Here is a 21,442-nt window from a genome sequence, read left to right as displayed (position 1 = left end):
CTTAGATGAAGCAAACTGTATTAGATTTGTAATCGATAACGGATCCAAGGAAATTTTGATGTGGGAAACCCCCCTCCCCCACAATGAAACAAGGCATTCAAGTCAAAATTCGTTCATCTCTCTTAAGTTTAAATTAGACCTAGATTTTTTGCACAAAATTATTAGGTGGAGGTTTTAAAATCACCAGCTAAATTTTGTTTAATTTTTAAATGACGAAACACTAGTTTTGCTCTATTCATTGGTTTTAGTCGAATGCCCACTTTTCATGCAATTCGAAAATGATTTTTGATCATGCGGCTCGCCCATATATATCATTATTTGGAATCGAAGTGTCCTGTTCGAAGCAATCAATCTGTGCACCTGTTGATGATGCGAGAGACTGCCAAAATTTTCAGTTCCTGTTACTGCGCGCAACTGAATTTGCATATTTCCGCACCACGTTCAGTTAATTGTTGTCGCCGAGGTTTTGGCTCATTTCGTGCATGAACAGCATGTACCAGTTTTAAAAGAATGAAGGAATCAATCATAACGTTTTACTGGGAAATTGTTCGAAAGCAATTGATACGAAAGAACTTGCTGAAAGAAGTTTGTCAGTTGAAACTTTTTTGTGCTATTAAGACTCAAGACGGCTGACACAGCAAAAATAATTTAGATTACATTATAATGCTGAAGTTGCAATAATTGAATTAATTTCACAAACTAGGTGAAAAATTACAGATAGCAGAAATCTCTTCTTTCCTTACAGTGGCGTTGCAAAATGAAACAGTTAAATTTAAAAATATTGTTGCAATAAATATATTTTATTGTAAAAATTTAATTTTTTAGAATTCCATCTTCATAACCTTTTCAGACCATTCTGTTTGCATCCTTTATCAAAATTTATATTTTAAGTGGTTATTTATTACATCACTGGAGCCAAATATTTCGCTGTCATAAATAGAGTCGCTTTCAGCGAGTTCTTGATAGAAATATCAATGAGAAAAGGCGGTTTTTGCTCCTCTTATGAAAAGTTCTGATTGAGCATATCACCTTTGCAGAGACATCGCGAATTTCAAAGACGCCGCCCCCAAGTCCTGCTGAGTTCAAAGACGAGTCAGGTACGCTAAAACCCACCTGATTGAATCCGTAAATCCACTATCATTATTCTTTTCCACGTAGTTTCTTCGTCCACTCCGAAACTCAGCCAACAAGATTTCCCTGAGAGGGAAACTCGAGTGGTTAGACAGGAGCACTCCGAGTTCGTCTCGCCTGACGGCACACACTCTGTCACGCACACCACCATTACCACAACCACCACCGTCACGCAAGGTGAGAAAAAAATGCAAAAAGGATCGATTTAAAAATTCAAGTCATAGAAAAATATGTTCATGTCGAGGGTGATTTTTTTTAAATTGCAATGACACCAAAATAATGCAATCATTTCTATAGAAATTAAAAGGCGTCGCTCATGCATGAGATCAGTCTCCTTTGTGAATTAATAATCTCTTAAAATCTACAATAAAATTTTGCCTGTTCCAAGCATCTGCTTCTTTTTGAACCAAAGCCTTTTTAACTGAATTTAAGAACAAAATAAAGGAAAACTTCCGAATATTGATACAATGCAAGTCAGGTGTGAGAAAATGTCACTTAGCTGCGGTGAGAAAATCTCACCACGCCGTATGTCACTATACCTGAGGTGTCAAAGGTGAGTTTATCGCACCGCGCAGTAGTGACATGCGGCGGGGTGAGATTTTCTCACTGCAGCGCAGTGACGTTTTCTCACTCCTGACTTGCAGTGTATAATTGAAATTACCTCTGGAAGTTTATTTAAGCTAAAATAATTAATTTATTTTAATTGTTTAATTTGATTATCAGGAGCTGAACCTTCTGGATCAGAAGCTGCCCTACTTGCAGAGACCGAGACCTGGCGCTCGGAAACCCTGACTGACGTGACGACTCCAGCACAAGGTAGGAAACCAAATTCCATTTTTCTAGTATGACTCTTGATCTTCGTATACCAAACACATCTCTCTCTATAAATATATTTTTAAAGTAAAAATCTTATCGACACGCAAACACATGTACGACATTATTATTGAGCTAAACATTTTCTCACACTTTCGGACCTTCGCGCGCAAAAAAAACATTCATTACCATCAAAGACGTCATCTCTTTGGTGCAGCGCGGTGCCGAGAATCAAAATTCGTTCAGTTTTGGTTTCAATCACTATTTATTTTTGAACACAGTGATGTTGATGATTTTGTGTTTGCTCCAGGAGCTTCTCTTGAATCTGAATTTATTTTAAATACTTAAAGGCATGGCATATCTAACGAATTAAATTTAGCATTCAAGTATTTACCCCATACACTAACATGATTTACTTATAATTTTGGACGCTGGTGGTGTCGGATTAATCTGCTAAACTGCACAATGTATTTATTGCACTTCAGTTTTTCAATTGGTCACTCTCGCACGTAAAAATAATGGACGTACATTTCGGTGGAGGAACATAAATATATTTGGCAAGTGAGGCAAAAGTAACAGAGCATAGAAAGTTGATCTGCGCGTATTCGGTCACGGATAGGGTGGTAGAGGAAACGGCGCTTTGGTTTCTAGGTCGGCGGCTGTTGCGCTCGCTCGGCCACTCTTGTGCCGCCACTAATTGAGTTAGAATATTAAGGACAGAACGGAAAATCGGTGAAAATAAAAGCATGGTTTCAACCGAGCAGCCTAATGCTGTTATGGCAGCGAGTGCGTTTGTGGAGCTTCGCATAGCAATGTTGCTGAGCCACCTCCTGGTCACGTGGAGTCGCTGCTACCACAAACGCCACGCAAGTCTCAACTGCGCTTACGTTGCTCGCGTTCAAGTTCAACAAAAAGCAAATTTAAAGCTGAAAACCTATATACGCGTGATTTCTGTAAGTCAATGAAAAAACTTGCTCTTATAACTGAATCTCGTATTTAATTCATGTAATTTCAATGTAATTTATTCATGTTCATGTAATTTAATTATTGATTTAATTGTACGAAATGTTATGAGTCATGAACAATAAACAACAAATAAGTAATAATACAACAGATTTAGTGGCACGTTCTCCAATTTTAATTTCAAATTTGAATTGTATTGAAAATTGAAGCAAAGAGTAATATAAAAATAGAGGGAAAGGGAAAGGGATTATCACAAATATTACTTTCATTGCCACGAACCGTTATAGTATCATTTAAAATCATAATGAATTTATTTCCATAGAAATGAGCAAACCCCCTTTTCTGTAAATTTCAATCTCACCTCAAGCTGGACGAAGACAGGTCCAATTTACTCACAGATCTCACAGCTTAAGAAATTAAATATGCACCAACACTCGCAAAAATTGCACATATTTACATAAAATAAATTTTACGATCGATAAATAGAATTAGCAGTGTAGTGAATAAAAAGGAAGTCACTTAAAAATTAGAAACTAAATTGAAAGCGCTTTCTCGCATCTCAAGAGCTCGCTTTCTCGGTGAGCAAGGCAAATCATTGCGCATTTATGAGAAAATAAACGTGAAAAGTGATTGCGAAGAGACGACTCTACACCCGGCTGCACCTTAGCCGCCACGACGCAAACAAACACAATACGTAAGCTGCTCTCTCATGTCAAAGTGCATCACCTGCTTTGCCATTTGGTTCACCGAAATTAAATATGCGCAGCCGAGAGTCTCGCCTCACAGCTCGCTGAGTGCCAACAACGGGCGCCACACAGATCGAGTTTCAAGCCGTATTATGTCACTCATACGCGCCGACTATGAAATAATGTACGTCTTCTTCACCGCCGCCGGATCACGCACCCACGCGCACGTGTAAAAATAGCGGTTTCACTTTTTTTCCGATCATCCGCACCTTTTAGGAATTCCCTAATAAGTCCTGATCTAAATGAAAAAAAATTCTTAATCTCTCTTCTGTAGATTCAAAACAACACCTTCAATGGTGAAGATTTAAGCGATGTGCAAGTTAATTTATATGCTTTGCGCTTGAATAAAACGATTATTTTACTTGAGATTTGCAAATTTTCGCAAATCATTCGATAAAAATTTGGTAAGGAGTTTTCAATGCAATAATAGTCATGTTACATCATTTTTGACAAGAAAATTGCTGGAAAAGAGGAGGAAATTCAATTAATTGATTAAGTGTGGTTGAAAAAATCATTATAACATCAGCGAAAAGTAAAGATAAACAATCTAGCGTGTGAAGTAATTGAGGCTACAGATGATCTGCATCCTCTAATTCGATTTGTGGTATGCGCCAAAAGACACTAACCGGTAAAATATCCAAGTTAAAAAATAAGAGATCAATATTCCCGCGGAATTTATGAACGAAAAAATAATCAATGATGTACACTAGTAAAATTCTAGTCTCTTTCTCTAATATTTTAAACAGTCAGACTACATATTCCCCTCTATTTGTATGCAGCAAAATGATTTAAGCTCGCGACAGTCTAAATTCAAACTTCGAAAGACCGGAGTCTCGTTTCCTAATTGGATGCGCTTGACTGGCGCCTGCAAAAGTCGCAGTTCGGCAGGCCCGCACAGCTCTGAAGCTGAGCGAAAAGCCTACACGTGTCTCGATAGGGCGTTTTGGACAATTAGCGCCAGCCGCTGGCTTCTTTGCGTCGCGTAATCGAATCGGCTGTTTGAAGTCAGCGAAATCCGTGGAACGCCTCTTTCTTTCTCGAGCAACCGGCGGAGGGGCTAATTGGCGTGGGGCGGCGGACGCGCTTCGCGAACCCTCTCGGGCCAGTTGTGGTTTTGTTCAGCTAGCGCCTACGTCTCGCGTTTACCGCAGCCAGCCGTGAGTATCGTTTGAATTTTGTAAAAACAAAAAATTACGCCGGATTCTTCACGAATTTGAGTTGCTTTCCTCCACCGAAATGCGACGAGAACCAACCCACCGCGCGTGTCGATCTTTTAGAAATGGGGTTAAATATGCGATGACCTTGAAGTACCGATTTTTCATTTGTGTGTCTCATTTTACGCTTAGCAACTCTCATACTTTATGATTTTTCATCTCTCTTTCTCTCCGTATAGTCTATCTTCCGAATTTACTCGTTGGAAGTGATTTTTATCTTTGAAAATTTGCATGCAGTGTTTTCTACTTTACGATTTTAGCGAGAAAGAAGCATGACTAAAGTTGAAAATCTGGACTCTTGTTAACTGTAATACAAAATGTTGATTACTACAGGCGACACAAACTTCCACCAAAATAATTTTTCATTTCGGCTTCATTGGTTTTTTCCCTGAATTTCCTGCACATCACGCTGTCTCTCAGATTTCGACAAAAACCCGTCGACTTAAGCAAAATCATATCTTACACCCTCATACCCGCCGAGGAGACTTTTTTCTGGTTGTTGGAGCGCTGATTTTCCCCCGCGAATTTACCGTCAACGATTAATATCGTTGTGTGTGCCTCTCTCTCTCTCTTTCTCTTTCTCTATCTCTGCTAATTTGATTAGGGACTGTGTGTGTGTGCGTATGTTTTCCGATCGCGTGTGTGCAAATGTGCCACCACCCCCACCCCCGAACCTCCCTCGAGTAACGCAATTTGCATGGCTTTGGCAAATAGTATTTCCAAATCTGTTGTTACGGTCTGCATGTCCTGTCCGCGAGATGCGTTCGAGAAAGTGGTGTCTACTTGTGCCCTTTTTCACGTTGTTTGCGGTGCGTCTTGTGCCGGCCGATGTTCTCGCGTGTAAGTTTATCATTCGCAGCCGCAAAGGATCCCGGCGATAGAAAAATATTCAGGCGAGACAGACAACAAGGAAAACTCAGATATTTTAAAGAGAAACAGTTCAAAGCAACTTTTCGGAACAATTGCCGGGCCCAAAAATTTCTGGTTTTGAATAAAACTAGATATGAATCGTTGACTTGAACTTCTGTTTCTATTCAGAAATAATATGGCAGAGAAAAAAAGATACATTTTTTACCAAATTATTAAGGTTTCCGCTTTGACACTGTCTTTTTTATATTACTTACCCCAAACGCCACCGGGATGCTTTCTGTTGCCTCCGTCCGCCATGTCTAGCCTTCGGCAACCTGAAAACACACAGTCCATTGATCAGAATTTTCCCCATCATTGCAGCTGCATTTATTTTATTCTGTGGGCGCATGGATTTAAGCTTTGCACTTTCAAGTTTCAGCCCATAGACACGAGCTTATTTTATTGCGTAAGCACGCGTTTCGGACACAGTTTTAATTACTATTGGTTTTACATGTTCGTTTCTTCATCTTTATATGCAGATATGATTTCAATTATTCAGCTTTTCTTTTACTCGGCAAGTGAAAAGCATTTTTTTCCGAAAACTTAAAGATAAAATGCATGCTGAAATTGATGATTTCCGAATAATTTATTCATTTATTTCTCCAAAATCATTCCAAAGAACGAAATGACGGTCAACGTGCTATTGCCACAGGTGTGCATTTAATAAGTAGGAACATACGATTTTATCGTTCGATTGCGCTCTACATTGACCAACAACCCTGTAACTCGATCCTCGACATTCCCTTCACACAATCGCATATATCCCTTTTATTTTTATTTGTGCCCGGTTAATAATCGAAATCTGCGAGGTAAGTGTGAATTGCTGATTACTGCTGGAATTTTTGAACGTTTTGTGCTGCCTGTAGTGGTTAATATATTTTGTATAGTTGTACTCTTTCATTTGACGTTTGTTGGAGTCGTTATGTAATTCGCAAGCTGAGACACAATACAGGTTAGTACAAATGAGCTAGATTTATCTCAATTTTACTTGAATATTATAGATTGGTACATTTTGAGTAACAAAAGACTTGGCATTATTATCACGAAATACTGTTCAAGTGGTTTTTAATGTTGAATTAAAGAAAAAACAAGCACTCTCATTCGATTCAGTATTGCAAACGGCTTATTATGATATTTTGGTAGACAAAGCTTAGCGGGTCTGTGACGAACCGATCGTTCCTTAACCCAATCCCCCGGCAATCCCCGCTACCTCAACGAGAGACAAACCATACCAAAATTGGATCTGAAACACCAATGGCAATAGCAGCGATGATTCTTTGATAACATTCACCTCTCGCATTCCATCCATTGTTGCTATCATTTCCGAACCGACTAAGGTCTAACCAATTTTCATTCCAATTTGCGTGCGGAATGCAGCATCGCCTCAGGATGACTCAACGACCGCTGAGTCGCTGGAATCGGAAGGATTCCGTGATATCTTCCCATTGGAAACTCCCGAGGGTGCGGAGCCACCAAGTGATCCGTCCCTCTTACAACAGCAGCAGTACCCAAAACCCCCTTCCACCCCCTCTGACACATTTTTTGAGTCCCAATCTGATAGCATTGTTGAGAAAAGTGATGTGATAGTTAGGAAGTTTGAAAAACCCCTAGAGTTGTCATTAAAATATCAGCCCGGTGAAATAGCTCAAATCAAATCGGTAGTATCGCATAAAATGTCAGGTAGCACAGGAGGTGGGAGCGTGAAACCTGTTAACGCGCCGGGTGATAGCTTAGCTAATGACGACGACGACGATTCGTCCAAAAGTGTCGACCGTGGCACTAGTCCATTAGAGTTCTCGAATTCTGTTTTTTTGGCTCACGCAGATATTTCGCCCCGAAAGCTGGCGAAAAAGGACGGTAGGGAAACCTCACCGACGTTAGAGCTTTTCATTGATCATAAAGAAGTACACGCCAAAGACTCGAAAGCGTCTTCCGAAAGTCGACTTACGTTGTATGGTGCTAAAGAAGTTAAAGGTATAGAAATCTCAATTCATTCACAGTCGCACATCAGTGTGACCACTACAATGAAGGATGACATGTCCAAAGACACATCAACCAAGGTGATGAAGTCAGTCTCCCGTTCAAGTCCAAGAAAGGAGGAGCGCAACTTTATGCTCCAGCTTGACGACACTGGCACCGAGAAAAAGAAGAGCGGTGACACAGTCATGTTTAGTGGGAAGAAAAGTATTTACCACTACGACTACAACCTGTCACCATTTGACAGCCCAACCACTGAGTCAGCTGCCCACGTGACTGACACTGGCATAAGTATGACCAGAACTAACACACTTGCAACAGACACTGACACTATAACAAGCCCGGTTCAGAGGGCCATATCTGACACTGCAGTCGACACAGAGGCCGAGCTAACGGATGCTGGACTTAGTCCGATTCAGACTGAAGTTGCCTTAGAGACGGAGCTCGAGTTTTATAAAGACGAGCAACAGGGTCTTATTTTTTCAGATATGGCGTCAAGCCCTGTGTTCGCTACCGGTATCTCCGTTGCCTTGAGCCCGTTAAAGCTCGAAACGTCTGAGGCTGCCGTTTCAACTGACGTTGTAGAAACCAAAGATGTCAGCCTGAGCCCACTTGTGATTCCAGAAAATGAAATAGGTGCAATTTTGACAGACTCAACAGACGTCAAGAAGAAAGCAAAAGAGAGAATTGCTTCAATCGAAGATATAGTTGAGATGAGAAGAAGAGGTTCAAGTGATGTTAAAACACTAGTACGCCATCTTGAACAAGGAACATTACCGAAGCCAGTTGATGAAAGTCCTGAGGAAAAAATTATCAAAGTAGTTCAATTAGAACAAGTTGAAAGTCAAATAAAAACACCAAAACGGTTAGAAAGTCCAAAGAAAACAAATGCTGATATTGATGCAAGCAACAAAGTATCTGTAACTCACACAAAGCAAGTTAAACCTAAGATAAAGCAGCTACAGCAAATGTTTACTGAATCACAAGAACAATGTCAAAAAGAAAAATCCAAAACCCAACAAAACACAAGAGAAATAATTGATATCCAGAGAGTCATAGAGACTATCAATCAAAAAATTCAAATCCAAGAGACTGCAGAATCAGATGAAGAGGAAACATATTCATCTGATATTAAAGAACTCAAAGAAAGTTTACAAAAGGTTCTGAATACGATGTCAAAAAGAGACGACCCTGAACAAAAAGAAAGGATACCAGAAGACATTGTCAAATATACGGACGAAACCTTCACAACGTATGAGGATGAAAGGAAACCTGAACATGATATTGAAGTAGAAAAATCAAAATATATTTCAAAACAAACCATAACATTAGACACTCAAAAGCAAATAGAATCCCATATAAGCAACCAATACACTGATGATGGAAGAGATATTAAAAAAACTATGGTAGATGCCTCTAAAGAAACTAAAAACCGATATTTTACAATTCAACGAAATTCTATTGCAGAGCAAGAAATTGTTGATGGCTCAACACAAAATACTTATGAGTTAATAGCACAAAAAAGTATTATGAAAGAGACTAAACACGAAATAAATACAAATGAAAGCGAAAAAATCAAAGAGAGCAAAGATGAACAAACCAATTCAAAAACAATGTTCACGACGCATATGCAAAAATTTGAATTTTTAGAAAAACAAGCCACCATAGCGAACGCAAAAGAGGTTAGTGGAAACACAGAGAAGATAAACGTAGAGAAAAATGCAGTTCATAAAAGTACTGAATATGAAAAAAATAAATCAATCCTGGAATTAAAAAATAGCGTTCAAGAACAAGATCCACAAGATGAAAAGGTATCTTCTAAAATCAAAGAAGCATCAGACATGAAGGGAAAGCCAATGAATCCGGAGATTGAAACGGTAAAAATTACAGAAACCAAGGAGGAAATAAACGACAAAGCTAATGAAGATCGAGAGTCTGAACCAGAGGTCTCAGTCATGGTCGTCAATAAGCAAGAGAGTGTTTTGAAACCAGAAAAAGCACCAAAAGACTTGAATGAAGAAATACTTAAAACCACGCCTGAAACATACAAACACGACGAAGAAAAAGTAATTTCAGAGATCAAATCTGACGAGTCTGCTTCAATGGAGATCAAGGAAACCAACACCAAAATGGCAGAAGAAGTGAAAAACATGCCAATTAGTCCGGAGAAAAAAATGGCAGTCAGCGAGAGTGAATACGTTTCACTGCAAGACGAATTATTAAAAGCAATTTCTAAAATCGAAAACAAATCTCAAACTTTAAATACAGAAGCTATGAAAATAAAAGAGAAATCTACCACGCCAGAACTATCAGCCAATGTTAACATTGAGCAAGAGACCGTGCAAATAACACAACAATTTGCGGGAGACCAGCAAAAAGATATACTAGAAATCAAGATCCAGACAGAGAAACGGGAAAGGGAAATTACAGCCATCTCCGAGATAAAATCTGAAGAGTCAACATCACTGGATATCAAAGACACTGTATCTACACAGGGTAAAGACGAGAAAAAAATGCAATTGACTCCAGGGAAAGAAACAGTCCATCCCGTTACCATTCAACACGAGAAAATAGCAATGGAAGAAATACATAAGAAAAAGATTAAAACATCTGAATCAAGTGATGATCAAACATTATATCACGTCCAAAACTCAGAGAAAAAAGGAGATAAACCTCGGAAGGGGATCGAAACTGCTGAGCCTGCTTTCTTGGAAATCCAGGAAACTGACACCAAAGAACCAGCACACGTGGATAGCAAGCAAATTAGTAAGGAGGAAAAAACAGAAACTCCGATTGCAGTTCCACACGTTGTTGAAGCGTCAGAGGAACAAATTGTGGAGCAGATCACACTTCAATCTGAGTCAATTCCAGCTGATGGAGTCAAATCAGACGAACTGGTGCAGACTCCAGAAACGAATACAGATCAAACTCTCGAGCCAGAAATTACTCTGCAAGATTCCGATTCAAAACCACCAACAATTACAGAAACCAAAGACGTTCAGGCCGAAAAATCAGTCTCCACTGACACTGAAAAGGAAACGGAAGCTATTTCCATCGCAGATACGACCGTTCTTGCTCCAGAGGTTTCTGGAATCGAACCTCAAGAACCAGAAATTGTCAAAGAAACGACTCAATCAGAATTGACTGTAAGCGAGAGTGAAACTGAAGCTGTGCAAGACGAAAACTTGATTGCAATTGCAAGTGTCGATCAGCAGACTCCGTCTATGGATGACGACGCTGTCAAACAAGCAGAGCAAGCGTCCGAACCAGAACTGTCAGACAAGGCCGACACTGAGCTTGAAACCTTATCGAAACCAGAACAAGTGCCAGAAATCCAGGAAGAAGAAGTACTTGAAACTGCGGTCGAGACCGAGACTCAGGACGAAGAATCGACCGTCTCAGTGATCAAAACTGACGAGCCTGCTTCCTTGGAAATCCAGGAAACTGACACCAAAGAACCAGCACACGTGGATAGCAAGCCAATTAGTCCGGAGGAAGAAACGGAAACTCCGATTGCAGTTCCACACGTTGTTGAAGCGTCAGAGGAACAAATTGTGGAGCAGATCACAGTTCAATCTGAGTCAATTCCAGCTGATGGAGTCAAATCAGACGAACTGGTGCAGACTCCAGAAACGCAAACAGATCAAACTCTCGAGCCAGAAATTACTCTGCAAGATTCCGATTCAAAACCACTAACAATTACAGAAACCAAAGACGTTCAGGCCGAAAAATCGGTCTCCACTGACACTGAAAAGGAAACGGAAGCTATTTCCATCGCAGATACGACCGTTCTTGCTCCAGAGGTTTCTGGAATCGAACCTCAAGAACCAGAAATTGTCAAAGAAACGACTCAATCAGAATTGACTGTAAGCGAGAGTGAAACTGAAGCTGTGCAAGACGAAAACTTGATTGCAATTGCAAGTGTCGATCAGCAGACTCCGTCTATGGATGACGACGCTGTCAAACAAGCAGAGCAAGCGTCCGAACCAGAACTGTCAGACAAGGCCGACACTGAGCTTGAAACCTTATCGAAACCAGAACAAGTGCCAGAAATCCAGGAAGAAGAAGTACTTGAAACTGCGGTCGAGACCGAGACTCAGGACGAAGTATCGACCGTCTCAGTGATCAAAACTGACGAGCCTGCTTCCTTGGAAATTCTGGAAACTGACACCAAAGAACCAGCACACGTGGATAGCAAGCCAATTAGTCCGGAGGAAGAAACGGAAACTCCGATTGCAGTTCCACACGTTGTTGAAGCGTCAGAGGAACAAATTGTGGAGCAGATCACAGTTCAATCTGAGACAATTCCAGCTGATGGAGTCAAATCAGACGAACTGGAGCAGACTCCAGAAACGCAAACAGATCAAACTCTCAAGCCAGAAATTACTCTGCAAGATTCCGATTCAAAACCACTAACAATTATAGAAACTAAAGACGTTCAGGCCGAAAAATCGGTCTCCACTGACACTGAAAAGGAAACGGAAGCTATTTCCATCGCAGATACGACCGTTCTTGCTCCAGAGGTTTCTGGAATCGAACCTCAAGAACCAGAAATTGTCAAAGAAACGACTCAATCAGAATTGACTGTAAGCGAGAGTGAAACTGAAGCTGTGCAAGACGAAAACTTGATTGCAATTGTCGATCAGCAGACTCCGTCTTTGGATGACGACGCTGTCAAACAAGCAGAGCAAGCGTCCGAACCAGAACTTTCAGACAAGGCCGACACAGAGCTTGAAACCTTATCGAAACCAGAACAAGTGCCAGAAATCCAGGAAGAAGAAGTACTTGAAACTGCGGTCGAGACCGAGACTCAGGACGAAGAATCGACCGTCTCAGTGATCAAAACTGACGAGCCTGCTTCCTTGGAAATCCAGGAAACTGACACCAAAGAACCAGCACACGTGGATAGCAAGCCAATTAGTCCGGAGGAAGAAACGGAAACTCCGATTGCAGTTCCACACGTTGTTGAAGCGTCAGAGGAACAAATTGTGGAGCAGATCACAGTTCAATCTGAGTCAATTCCAGCTGATGGAGTCAAATCAGACGAACTGGTGCAGACTCCAGAAACGCAAACAGATCAAACTCTCGAGCCAGAAATTACTCTGCAAGATTCCGATTCAAAACCACTAACAATTACAGAAACCAAAGACGTTCAGGCCGAAAAATCGGTCTCCACTGACACTGAAAAGGAAACGGAAGCTATTTCCATCGCAGATACGACCGTTCTTGCTCCAGAGGTTTCTGGAATCGAACCTCAAGAACCAGAAATTGTCAAAGAAACGACTCAATCAGAATTGACTGTAAGCGAGAGTGAAACTGAAGCTGTGCAAGACGAAAACTTGATTGCAATTGTCGATCAGCAGACTCCGTCTTTGGATGACGACGCTGTCAAACAAGCAGAGCAAGCGTCCGAACCAGAACTGTCAGACAAGGCCGACACAGAGCTTGAAACCTTATCGACACCAGAACAAGTGCCAGAAATCCAGGAAGAAGAAGTACTTGAAACTGCGGTCGAGACCGAGACTCAGGACGAAGAATCGACCGTCTCAGTGATCAAAACTGACGAGCCTGCTTCCTTGGAAATCCAGGAAACTGACACCAAAGAACCAGCACACGTGGATAGCAAGCCAATTAGTCCGGAGGAAGAAACGGAAACTCCGATTGCAGTTCCACACGTTGTTGAAGCGTCAGAGGAACAAATTGTGGAGCAGATCACAGTTCAATCTGAGTCAATTCCAGCTGATGGAGTCAAATCAGACGAACTGGTGCAGACTCCAGAAACGCAAACAGATCAAACTCTCGAGCCAGAAATTACTCTGCAAGATTCCGATTCAAAACCACTAACAATTACAGAAACCAAAGACGTTCAGGCCGAAAAATCGGTCTCCACTGACACTGAAAAGGAAACGGAAGCTATTTCCATCGCAGATACGACCGTTCTTGCTCCAGAGGTTTCTGGAATCGAACCTCAAGAACCAGAAATTGTCAAAGAAACGACTCAATCAGAATTGACTGTAAGCGAGAGTGAAACTGAAGCTGTGCAAGACGAAAACTTGATTGCAATTGCAAGTGTCGATCAGCAGACTCCGTCTATGGATGACGACGCTGTCAAACAAGCAGAGCAAGCGTCCGAACCAGAACTGTCAGACAAGGCCGACACAGAGCTTGAAACCTTATCGAAACCAGAACAAGTGCCAGAAATCCAGGAAGAAGAAGTACTTGAAACTGCGGTCGAGACCGAGACTCAGGACGAAGTATCGACCGTCTCAGTGATCAAAACTGACGAGCCTGCTTCCTTGGAAATTCTGGAAACTGACACCAAAGAACCAGCACACGTGGATAGCAAGCCAATTAGTCCGGAGGAAGAAACGGAAACTCCGATTGCAGTTCCACACGTTGTTGAAGCGTCAGAGGAACAAATTGTGGAGAAGATCACACTTCAATCTGAGTCAATTCCAGCTGATGGAGTCAAATCAGACGAACTGGTGCAGACTCCAGAAACGCAAACAGATCAAACTCTCGAGCCAGAAATTACTCTGCAAGATTCCGATTCAAAACCACTAACAATTACAGAAACCAAAGACGTTCAGGCCGAAAAATCGGTCTCCACTGACACTGAAAAGGAAACGGAAGCTATTTCCATCGCAGATACGACCGTTCTTGCTCCAGAGGTTTCTGGAATCGAACCTCAAGAACCAGAAATTGTCAAAGAAACGACTCAATCAGAATTGACTGCAAGCGAGAGTGAAACTGAAGCTGTGCAAGACGAAAACTTGATTGCAATTGTCGATCAGCAGACTCCGTCTTTGGATGACGACGCTGTCAAACAAGCAGAGCAAGCGTCCGAACCAGAACTGTCAGACAAGGCCGACACTGAGCTTGAAACCTTATCGAAACGAGAACAAGTGCCAGAAATCCAGGAAGAAGAAGTACTTGAAACTGCGGTCGAGACCGAGACTCAGGACGAAGAATCGACCGTCTCAGTGATCAAAAATGACGAGCCTGCTTCCTTGGAAATCCAGGAAACTGACACCAAAGAACCAGCACACGTGGATAGCAAGCCAATTAGTCCGGAGGAAGAAACGGAAACTCCGATTGCAGTTCCACACGTTGTTGAAGCGTCAGAGGAACAAATTGTGGAGCAGATCACAGTTCAATCTGAGTCAATTCCAGCTGATGGAGTCAAATCAGACGAACTGGAGCAGACTCCAGAAACGCAAACAGATCAAACTCTCGAGCCAGAAATTACTCTGCAAGATTCCGATTCAAAACCACTAACAATTACAGAAACCAAAGACGTTCAGGCCGAAAAATCGGTCTCCACTGACACTGAAAAGGAAACGGAAGCTATTTCCATCGCAGATACGACCGTTCTTGCTCCAGAGGTTTCTGGAATCGAACCTCAAGAACCAGAAATTGTCAAAGAAACGACTCAATCAGAATTGACTGTAAGCGAGAGTGAAACTGAAGCTGTGCAAGACGAAAACTTGATTGCAATTGGAAGTGTCAATCAGCAGACTCCGTCTTTGGATGACGACGCTGTCAAACAAGCAGAGCAAGCGTCCGAACCAGAACTGTCAGACAAGGCCGACACTGAGCTTGAAACCTTATCGAAACCAGAACAAGTGCCAGAAATCCAGGAAGAAGAAGTACTTGAAACTGCGGTCGAGACCGAGACTCAGGACGAAGTATCGACCGTCTCAGTGATCAAAACTGACGAGCCTGCTTCCTTGGAAATTCTGGAAACTGACACCAAAGAACCAGCACACGTGGATAGCAAGCCAATTAGTCCGGAGGAAGAAACGGAAACTCCGATTGCAGTTCCACACGTTGTTGAAGCGTCAGAGGAACAAATTGTGGAGCAGATCACAGTTCAATCTGAGTCAATTCCAGCTGATGGAGTCAAATCAGACGAACTGGTGCAGACTCCAGAAACGCAAACAGATCAAACTCTCGAGCCAGAAATTACTCTGCAAGATTCCGATTCAAAACCACTAACAATTACAGAAACCAAAGACGTTCAGGCCGAAAAATCGGTCTCCACTGACACTGAAAAGGAAACGGAAGCTATTTCCATCGCAGATACGACCGTTCTTGCTCCAGAGGTTTCTGGAATCGAACCTCAAGAACCAGAAATTGTCAAAGAAACGACTCAATCAGAATTGACTGTAAGCGAGAGTGAAACTGAAGCTGTGCAAGACGAAAACTTGATTGCAATTGCAAGTGTCGATCAGCAGACTCCGTCTATGGATGACGACGCTGTCAAACAAGCAGAGCAAGCGTCCGAACCAGAACTGTCAGACAAGGCCGACACAGAGCTTGAAACCTTATCGACACCAGAACAAGTGCCAGAAATCCAGGAAGAAGAAGTACTTGAAACTGCGGTCGAGACCGAGACTCAGGACGAAGAATCGACCGTCTCAGTGATCAAAACTGACGAGCCTGCTTCCTTGGAAATCCAGGAAACTGACACCAAAGAACCAGCACACGTGGATAGCAAGCCAATTAGTCCGGAGGAAGAAACGGAAACTCCGATTGCAGTTCCACACGTTGTTGAAGCGTCAGAGGAACAAATTGTGGAGCAGATCACAGTTCAATCTGAGTCAATTCCAGCTGATGGAGTCAAATCAGACGAACTGGTGCAGACTCCAGAAACGCAAACAGATCAAACTCTCGAGCCAGAAATTACTCTGCAAGATTCCGATTCAAAACCACTAACAATTACAGAAACCAAAGACGTTCAGGCCGAAAAATCGGTCTCCACTGACACTGAAAACGAAACGGAAGCTATTTCCATCGCAGATACGACCGTTCTTGCTCCAGAGGTTTCTGGAATCGAACCTCAAGAACCAGAAATTGTCAAAGAAACGACTCAATCAGAATTGACTGTAAGCGAGAGTGAAACTGAAGCTGTGCAAGACGAAAACTTGATTGCAATTGCAAGTGTCGATCAGCAGACTCCGTCTATGGATGACGACGCTGTCAAACAAGCAGAGCAAGCGTCCGAACCAGAACTGTCAGACAAGGCCGACACTGAGCTTGAAACCTTATCGAAACCAGAACAAGTGCCAGAAATCCAGGAAGAAGAAGTACTTGAAACTGCGGTCGAGACCGAGACTCAGGACGAAGTATCGACCGTCTCAGTGATCAAAACTGACGAGCCTGCTTCCTTGGAAATTCTGGAAACTGACACCAAAGAACCAGCACACGTGGATAGCAAGCCAATTAGTCCGGAGGAAGAAACGGAAACTCCGATTGCAGTTCCACACGTTGTTGAAGCGTCAGAGGAACAAATTGTGGAGCAGATCACAGTTCAATCTGAGTCAATTCCAGCTGATGGAGTCAAATCAGACGAACTGGTGCAGACTCCAGAAACGCAAACAGATCAAACTCTCGAGCCAGAAATTACTCTGCAAGATTCCGATTCAAAACCACTAACAATTACAGAAACCAAAGACGTTCAGGCCGAAAAATCGGTCTCCACTGACACTGAAAAGGAAACGGAAGCTATTTCCATCGCAGATACGACCGTTCTTGCTCCAGAGGTTTCTGGAATCGAACCTCAAGAACCAGAAATTGTCAAAGAAACGACTCAATCAGAATTGACTGCAAGCGAGAGTGAAACTGAAGCTGTGCAAGACGAAAACTTGATTGCAATTGCAAGTGTCGATCAGCAGACTCCGTCTATGGATGACGACGCCGTAAAACAAGCAGAGCAAGCGTCCGAATCAGAACTGTCAGACAAGGCCGACACTGAGCTTGAAACCTTATCGAAACCAGAACAAGTGCCAGAAATCCAGGAAGAAGAAGAACTTGAAACTGCGGTCGAGACCGAGACTCAGGACGAAGTATCGACCGTCTCAGTGATCAAAACTGACGAGCCTGCTTCCTTGGAAATTCTGGAAACTGACACCAAAGAACCAGCACACGTGGATAGCAAGCCAATTAGTCCGGAAGAAGAAACGGCAACTCCGATTGCAGTTCCACACGTTGTTGAAGCGTCAGAGGAACAAATTGTGGAGCAGATCACAGTTCAATCTGAGTCAATTCCAGCTGATGGAGTCAAATCAGACGAACTGGAGCAGACTCCAGAAACGCAAACAGATCAAACTCTCGAGCCAGAAATTACTCTGCAAGATTCCGATTCAAAACCACTAACAATTACAGAAACCAAAGACGTTCAGGCCGAAAAATCGGTCTCCACTGACACTGAAAAGGAAACGGAAGCTATTACCATCGCAGATACGACCGTTCTTGCTCCAGAGGTTTCTGGAATCAAACCTCAAGAACCAGAAATTGTCAAAGAAACGACTCAATCAGAATTGACTGTAAGCGAGAGTGAAACTGAAGCTGTGCAAGACGAAAACTTGATTGCAATTGTCGATCAGCAGACTCCGTCTATGGATGACGACGCTGTCAAACAAGCAGAGCAAGCGTCCGAACCAGAACTGTCAGACAAGGCCGACACTGAGCTTGAAACCTTATCGAAACCAGAACAAGTGCCAGAAATCCAGGAAGAAGAAGTACTTGAAACTGCGGTCGAGACCGAGACTCAGGACGAAGAATCGACCGTCTCAGTGATCAAAACTGACGAGCCTGCTTCCTTGGAAGTCCAGGAAACTGACACCAAAGAACCAGCACACGTGGATAGCAAGCCAATTAGTCCGGAGGAAGAAACGGAAACTCCGATTGCAGTTCCACACGTTGTTGAAGCGTCAGAGGAACAAATTGTGGAGCAGATCACACTTCAATCTGAGTCAATTCCAGCTGATGGAGTCAAATCAGACGAACTGGTGCAGACTCCAGAAACGCAAACAGATCAAACTCTCGAGCCAGAAATTACTCTGCAAGATTCCGATTCAAAACCACTAACAATTACAGAAACCAAAGACGTAAAGGCCGAAAAATCGGTCTCCACTGACACTGAAAAGGAAACGGAAGCTATTTCCATCGCAGATACGACCGTTCTTGCTCCAGAGGTTTCTGGAATCGAACCTCAAGAACCAGAAATTGTCAAAGAAACGACTCAATCAGAATTGACTGTAAGCGAGAGTGAAAATGAAGCTGTGCAAGACGAAAACTTGATTGCAATTGCAAGTGTCGATCAGCAGACTCCGTCTATGGATGACGACGCTGTCAAACAAGCAGAGCAAGCGTCCGAACCAGAACTGTCAGACAAGGCCGACACTGAGTTTGAAACCTTATCGAAACGAGAACAAGTGCCAGAAATCCAGGAAGAAGAAGTACTTGAAACTGCGGTCGAGACCGAGACTCAGGACGAAGAATCGACCGTCTCAGTGATCAAAAATGACGAGCCTGCTTCCTTGGAAATCCAGGAAACTGACACCAAAGAACCAGCACACGTGGATAGCAAGCCAATTAGTCCGGAGGAAGAAACGGAAACTCCGATTGCAGTTCCACACGTTGTTGAAGCGTCAGAGGAACAAATTGTGGAGCAGATCACAGTTCAATCTGAGTCAATTCCAGCTGATGGAGTCAAATCAGACGAACTGGAGCAGACTCCAGAAACGCAAACAGATCAAACTCTCGAGCCAGAAATTACTCTGCAAGATTCCGATTCAAAACCACTAACAATTACAGAAACCAAAGACGTTCAGGCCGAAAAATCGGTCTCCACTGACACTGAAAAGGAAACGGAAGCTATTTCCATCGCAGATACGACCGTTCTTGCTCCAGAGGTTTCTGGAATCAAACCTCAAGAACCAGAAATTGTCAAAGAATCGACTCAATCAGAATTGACTGTAAGCGAGAGTGAAACTGAAGCTGTGCAAGACGAAAACTTGATTGCAATTGTCGATCAGCAGACTCCGTCTATGGATGACGACGCTGTCAAACAAGCAGAGCAAGCGTCCGAACCAGAACTGTCAGACAAGGCCGACACTGAGCTTGAAACCTTATCGAAACCAGAACAAGTGCCAGAAATCCAGGAAGAAGAAGTACTTGAAACTGCGGTCGAGACCGAGACTCAGGACGAAGAATCGACCGTCTCAGTGATCAAAACTGACGAGCCTGCTTCCTTGGAAGTCCAGGAAACTGACACCAAAGAACCAGCACACGTGGATAGCAAGCCAATTAGTCCGGAGGAAGAAACGGAAACTCCGATTGCAGTTCCACACGTTGTTAAAGCGTCAGAGGAACAAATTGTGGAGCAGATCACAGTTCAATCTGAGTCAATTCCAGCTGATGGAGTCAAATCAGACGAACTGGTGGAGACTCCAGAAACGCAAACAGATCAAACTCTCGAGCCAGAAATTACTCTGCAAGATTCCGATTCAAAACCACTAACAATTACAGAAACCAAAGACGTAAAGGCCGAAAAATCGGTCTCCACTGACACTGAAAAGGAAACGGAAGCTATTTCCATCGCAGATACGACCGTTCTTGCTCCAGAGGTTTCTGGAATCGAACCTCAAGAACCAGAAATTGTCAAAGAAACGACTCAATCAGAATTGACTGCAAGCGAGAGTGAAACTGAAGCTGTGCAAGACGAAAACTTGATTGCAATTGCAAGTGTCGATCAGCAGACTCCGTCTATGGATGACGACGCCGTAAAACAAGCAGAGCAAGCGTCCGAATCAGAACTGTCAGACAAGGCCGACACTGAGCTTGAAACCTTATCGAAACCAGAACAAGTGCCAGAAATCCAGGAAGAAGAAGAACTTGAAACTGCGGTCGAGACCGAGACTCAGGACGAAGTATCGACCGTCTCAGTGATCAAAACTGACGAGCCTGCTTCCTTGGAAATTCTGGAAACTGACACCAAAGAACCAGCACACGTGGATAGCAAGCCAATTAGTCCGGAGGAAGAAACGGAAACTCCGATTGCAGTTCCACACGTTGTTGAAGCGTCAGAGGAACAAATTGTGGAGCAGATCACACTTCAATCTGAGTCAATTCCAGCTGATGGAGTCAAATCAGACGAACTGGTGCAGACTCCAGAAACGCAAACAGATCAAACTCTCGAGCCAGAAATTACTCTGCAAGATTCCGATTCAAAACCACTAACAATTACAGAAACCAAAGACGTAAAGGCCGAAAAATCGGTCTCCACTGACACTGAAAAGGAAACGGAAGCTATTTCCATCGCAGATACGACCGTTCTTGCTCCAGAGGTTTCTGGAATCGAACCTCAAGAACCAGAAATTGTCAAAGAAACGACTCAATCAGAATTGACTGTAAGCGAGAGTGAAACTGAAGCTGTGCAAGACGAAAACTTGATTGCAATTGCAAGTGTCGATCAGCAGACTCCGTCTATGGATGACGACGCTGTCAAACAAGCAGAGCAAGCGTCCGAACCAGAACTGTCAGACAAGGCCGACACTGAGTTTGAAACCTTATCGAAACGAGAACAAGTGCCAGAAATCCAGGAAGAAGAAGTACTTGAAACTGCGGTCGAGACCGAGACTCAGGACGAAGAATCGACCGTCTCAGTGATCAAAAATGACGAGCCTGCTTCCTTGGAAATCCAGGAAACTGACACCAAAGAACCAGCACACGTGGATAGCAAGCCAATTAGTCCGGAGGAAGAAACGGAAACTCCGATTGCAGTTCCACACGTTGTTGAAGCGTCAGAGGAACAAATTGTGGAGCAGATCACAGTTCAATCTGAGTCAATTCCAGCTGATGGAGTCAAATCAGACGAACTGGAGCAGACTCCAGAAACGCAAA

The 21,442-nt window shown here is 42.8% G+C and overlaps 2 protein-coding genes across 18 annotated transcripts in view; both read left to right on the top strand.

The window, feature by feature from the left end:
* The window catches only part of Ank2 (Ankyrin 2), a 114,946-nt gene that overhangs the window by 50,359 nt on the left and 43,145 nt on the right, over window positions 1-21,442 (top strand). For 16 of the 17 annotated variants that reach the window (XM_065492762.1, XM_065492760.1, XM_065492761.1 and 13 more), the window contains 3 exons: window positions 1,038-1,097; window positions 1,159-1,308; window positions 1,855-1,947. In XM_065492762.1, the coding sequence (XP_065348834.1) occupies window positions 1,038-1,097; window positions 1,159-1,308; window positions 1,855-1,947 (303 nt within the window). Of the gene's footprint in view, window positions 1-1,037; window positions 1,098-1,158; window positions 1,309-1,854; window positions 1,948-7,153; window positions 7,281-21,442 lie in introns of all 17 variants that reach the window. The other variant, XM_065492770.1, reaches the window with a different exon arrangement.
* The window catches only part of LOC135945086 (microtubule-associated protein futsch-like), a 40,841-nt gene continuing 26,685 nt past the window's right edge, over window positions 7,287-21,442 (top strand). The window contains exons 1-7 of the mRNA XM_065492498.1: window positions 7,287-10,836; window positions 12,403-12,654; window positions 13,117-13,368; window positions 13,837-14,409; window positions 15,991-16,249; window positions 17,618-18,003; window positions 19,804-20,079. Of these exons, the coding sequence (XP_065348570.1) occupies window positions 7,450-10,836; window positions 12,403-12,654; window positions 13,117-13,368; window positions 13,837-14,409; window positions 15,991-16,249; window positions 17,618-18,003; window positions 19,804-20,079 (5,385 nt within the window). The 5' untranslated portion in view covers window positions 7,287-7,449. The remainder of the gene's footprint in view (window positions 10,837-12,402; window positions 12,655-13,116; window positions 13,369-13,836; window positions 14,410-15,990; window positions 16,250-17,617; window positions 18,004-19,803; window positions 20,080-21,442) is intronic.

Source organism: Cloeon dipterum, chromosome X (genome assembly GCF_949628265.1).
Source record: "Cloeon dipterum chromosome X, ieCloDipt1.1, whole genome shotgun sequence".
In the NCBI taxonomy this organism is placed as follows: domain Eukaryota; kingdom Metazoa; phylum Arthropoda; class Insecta; order Ephemeroptera; family Baetidae; genus Cloeon; species Cloeon dipterum.
This window is presented reverse-complemented; position numbering and strand designations above follow the sequence as displayed.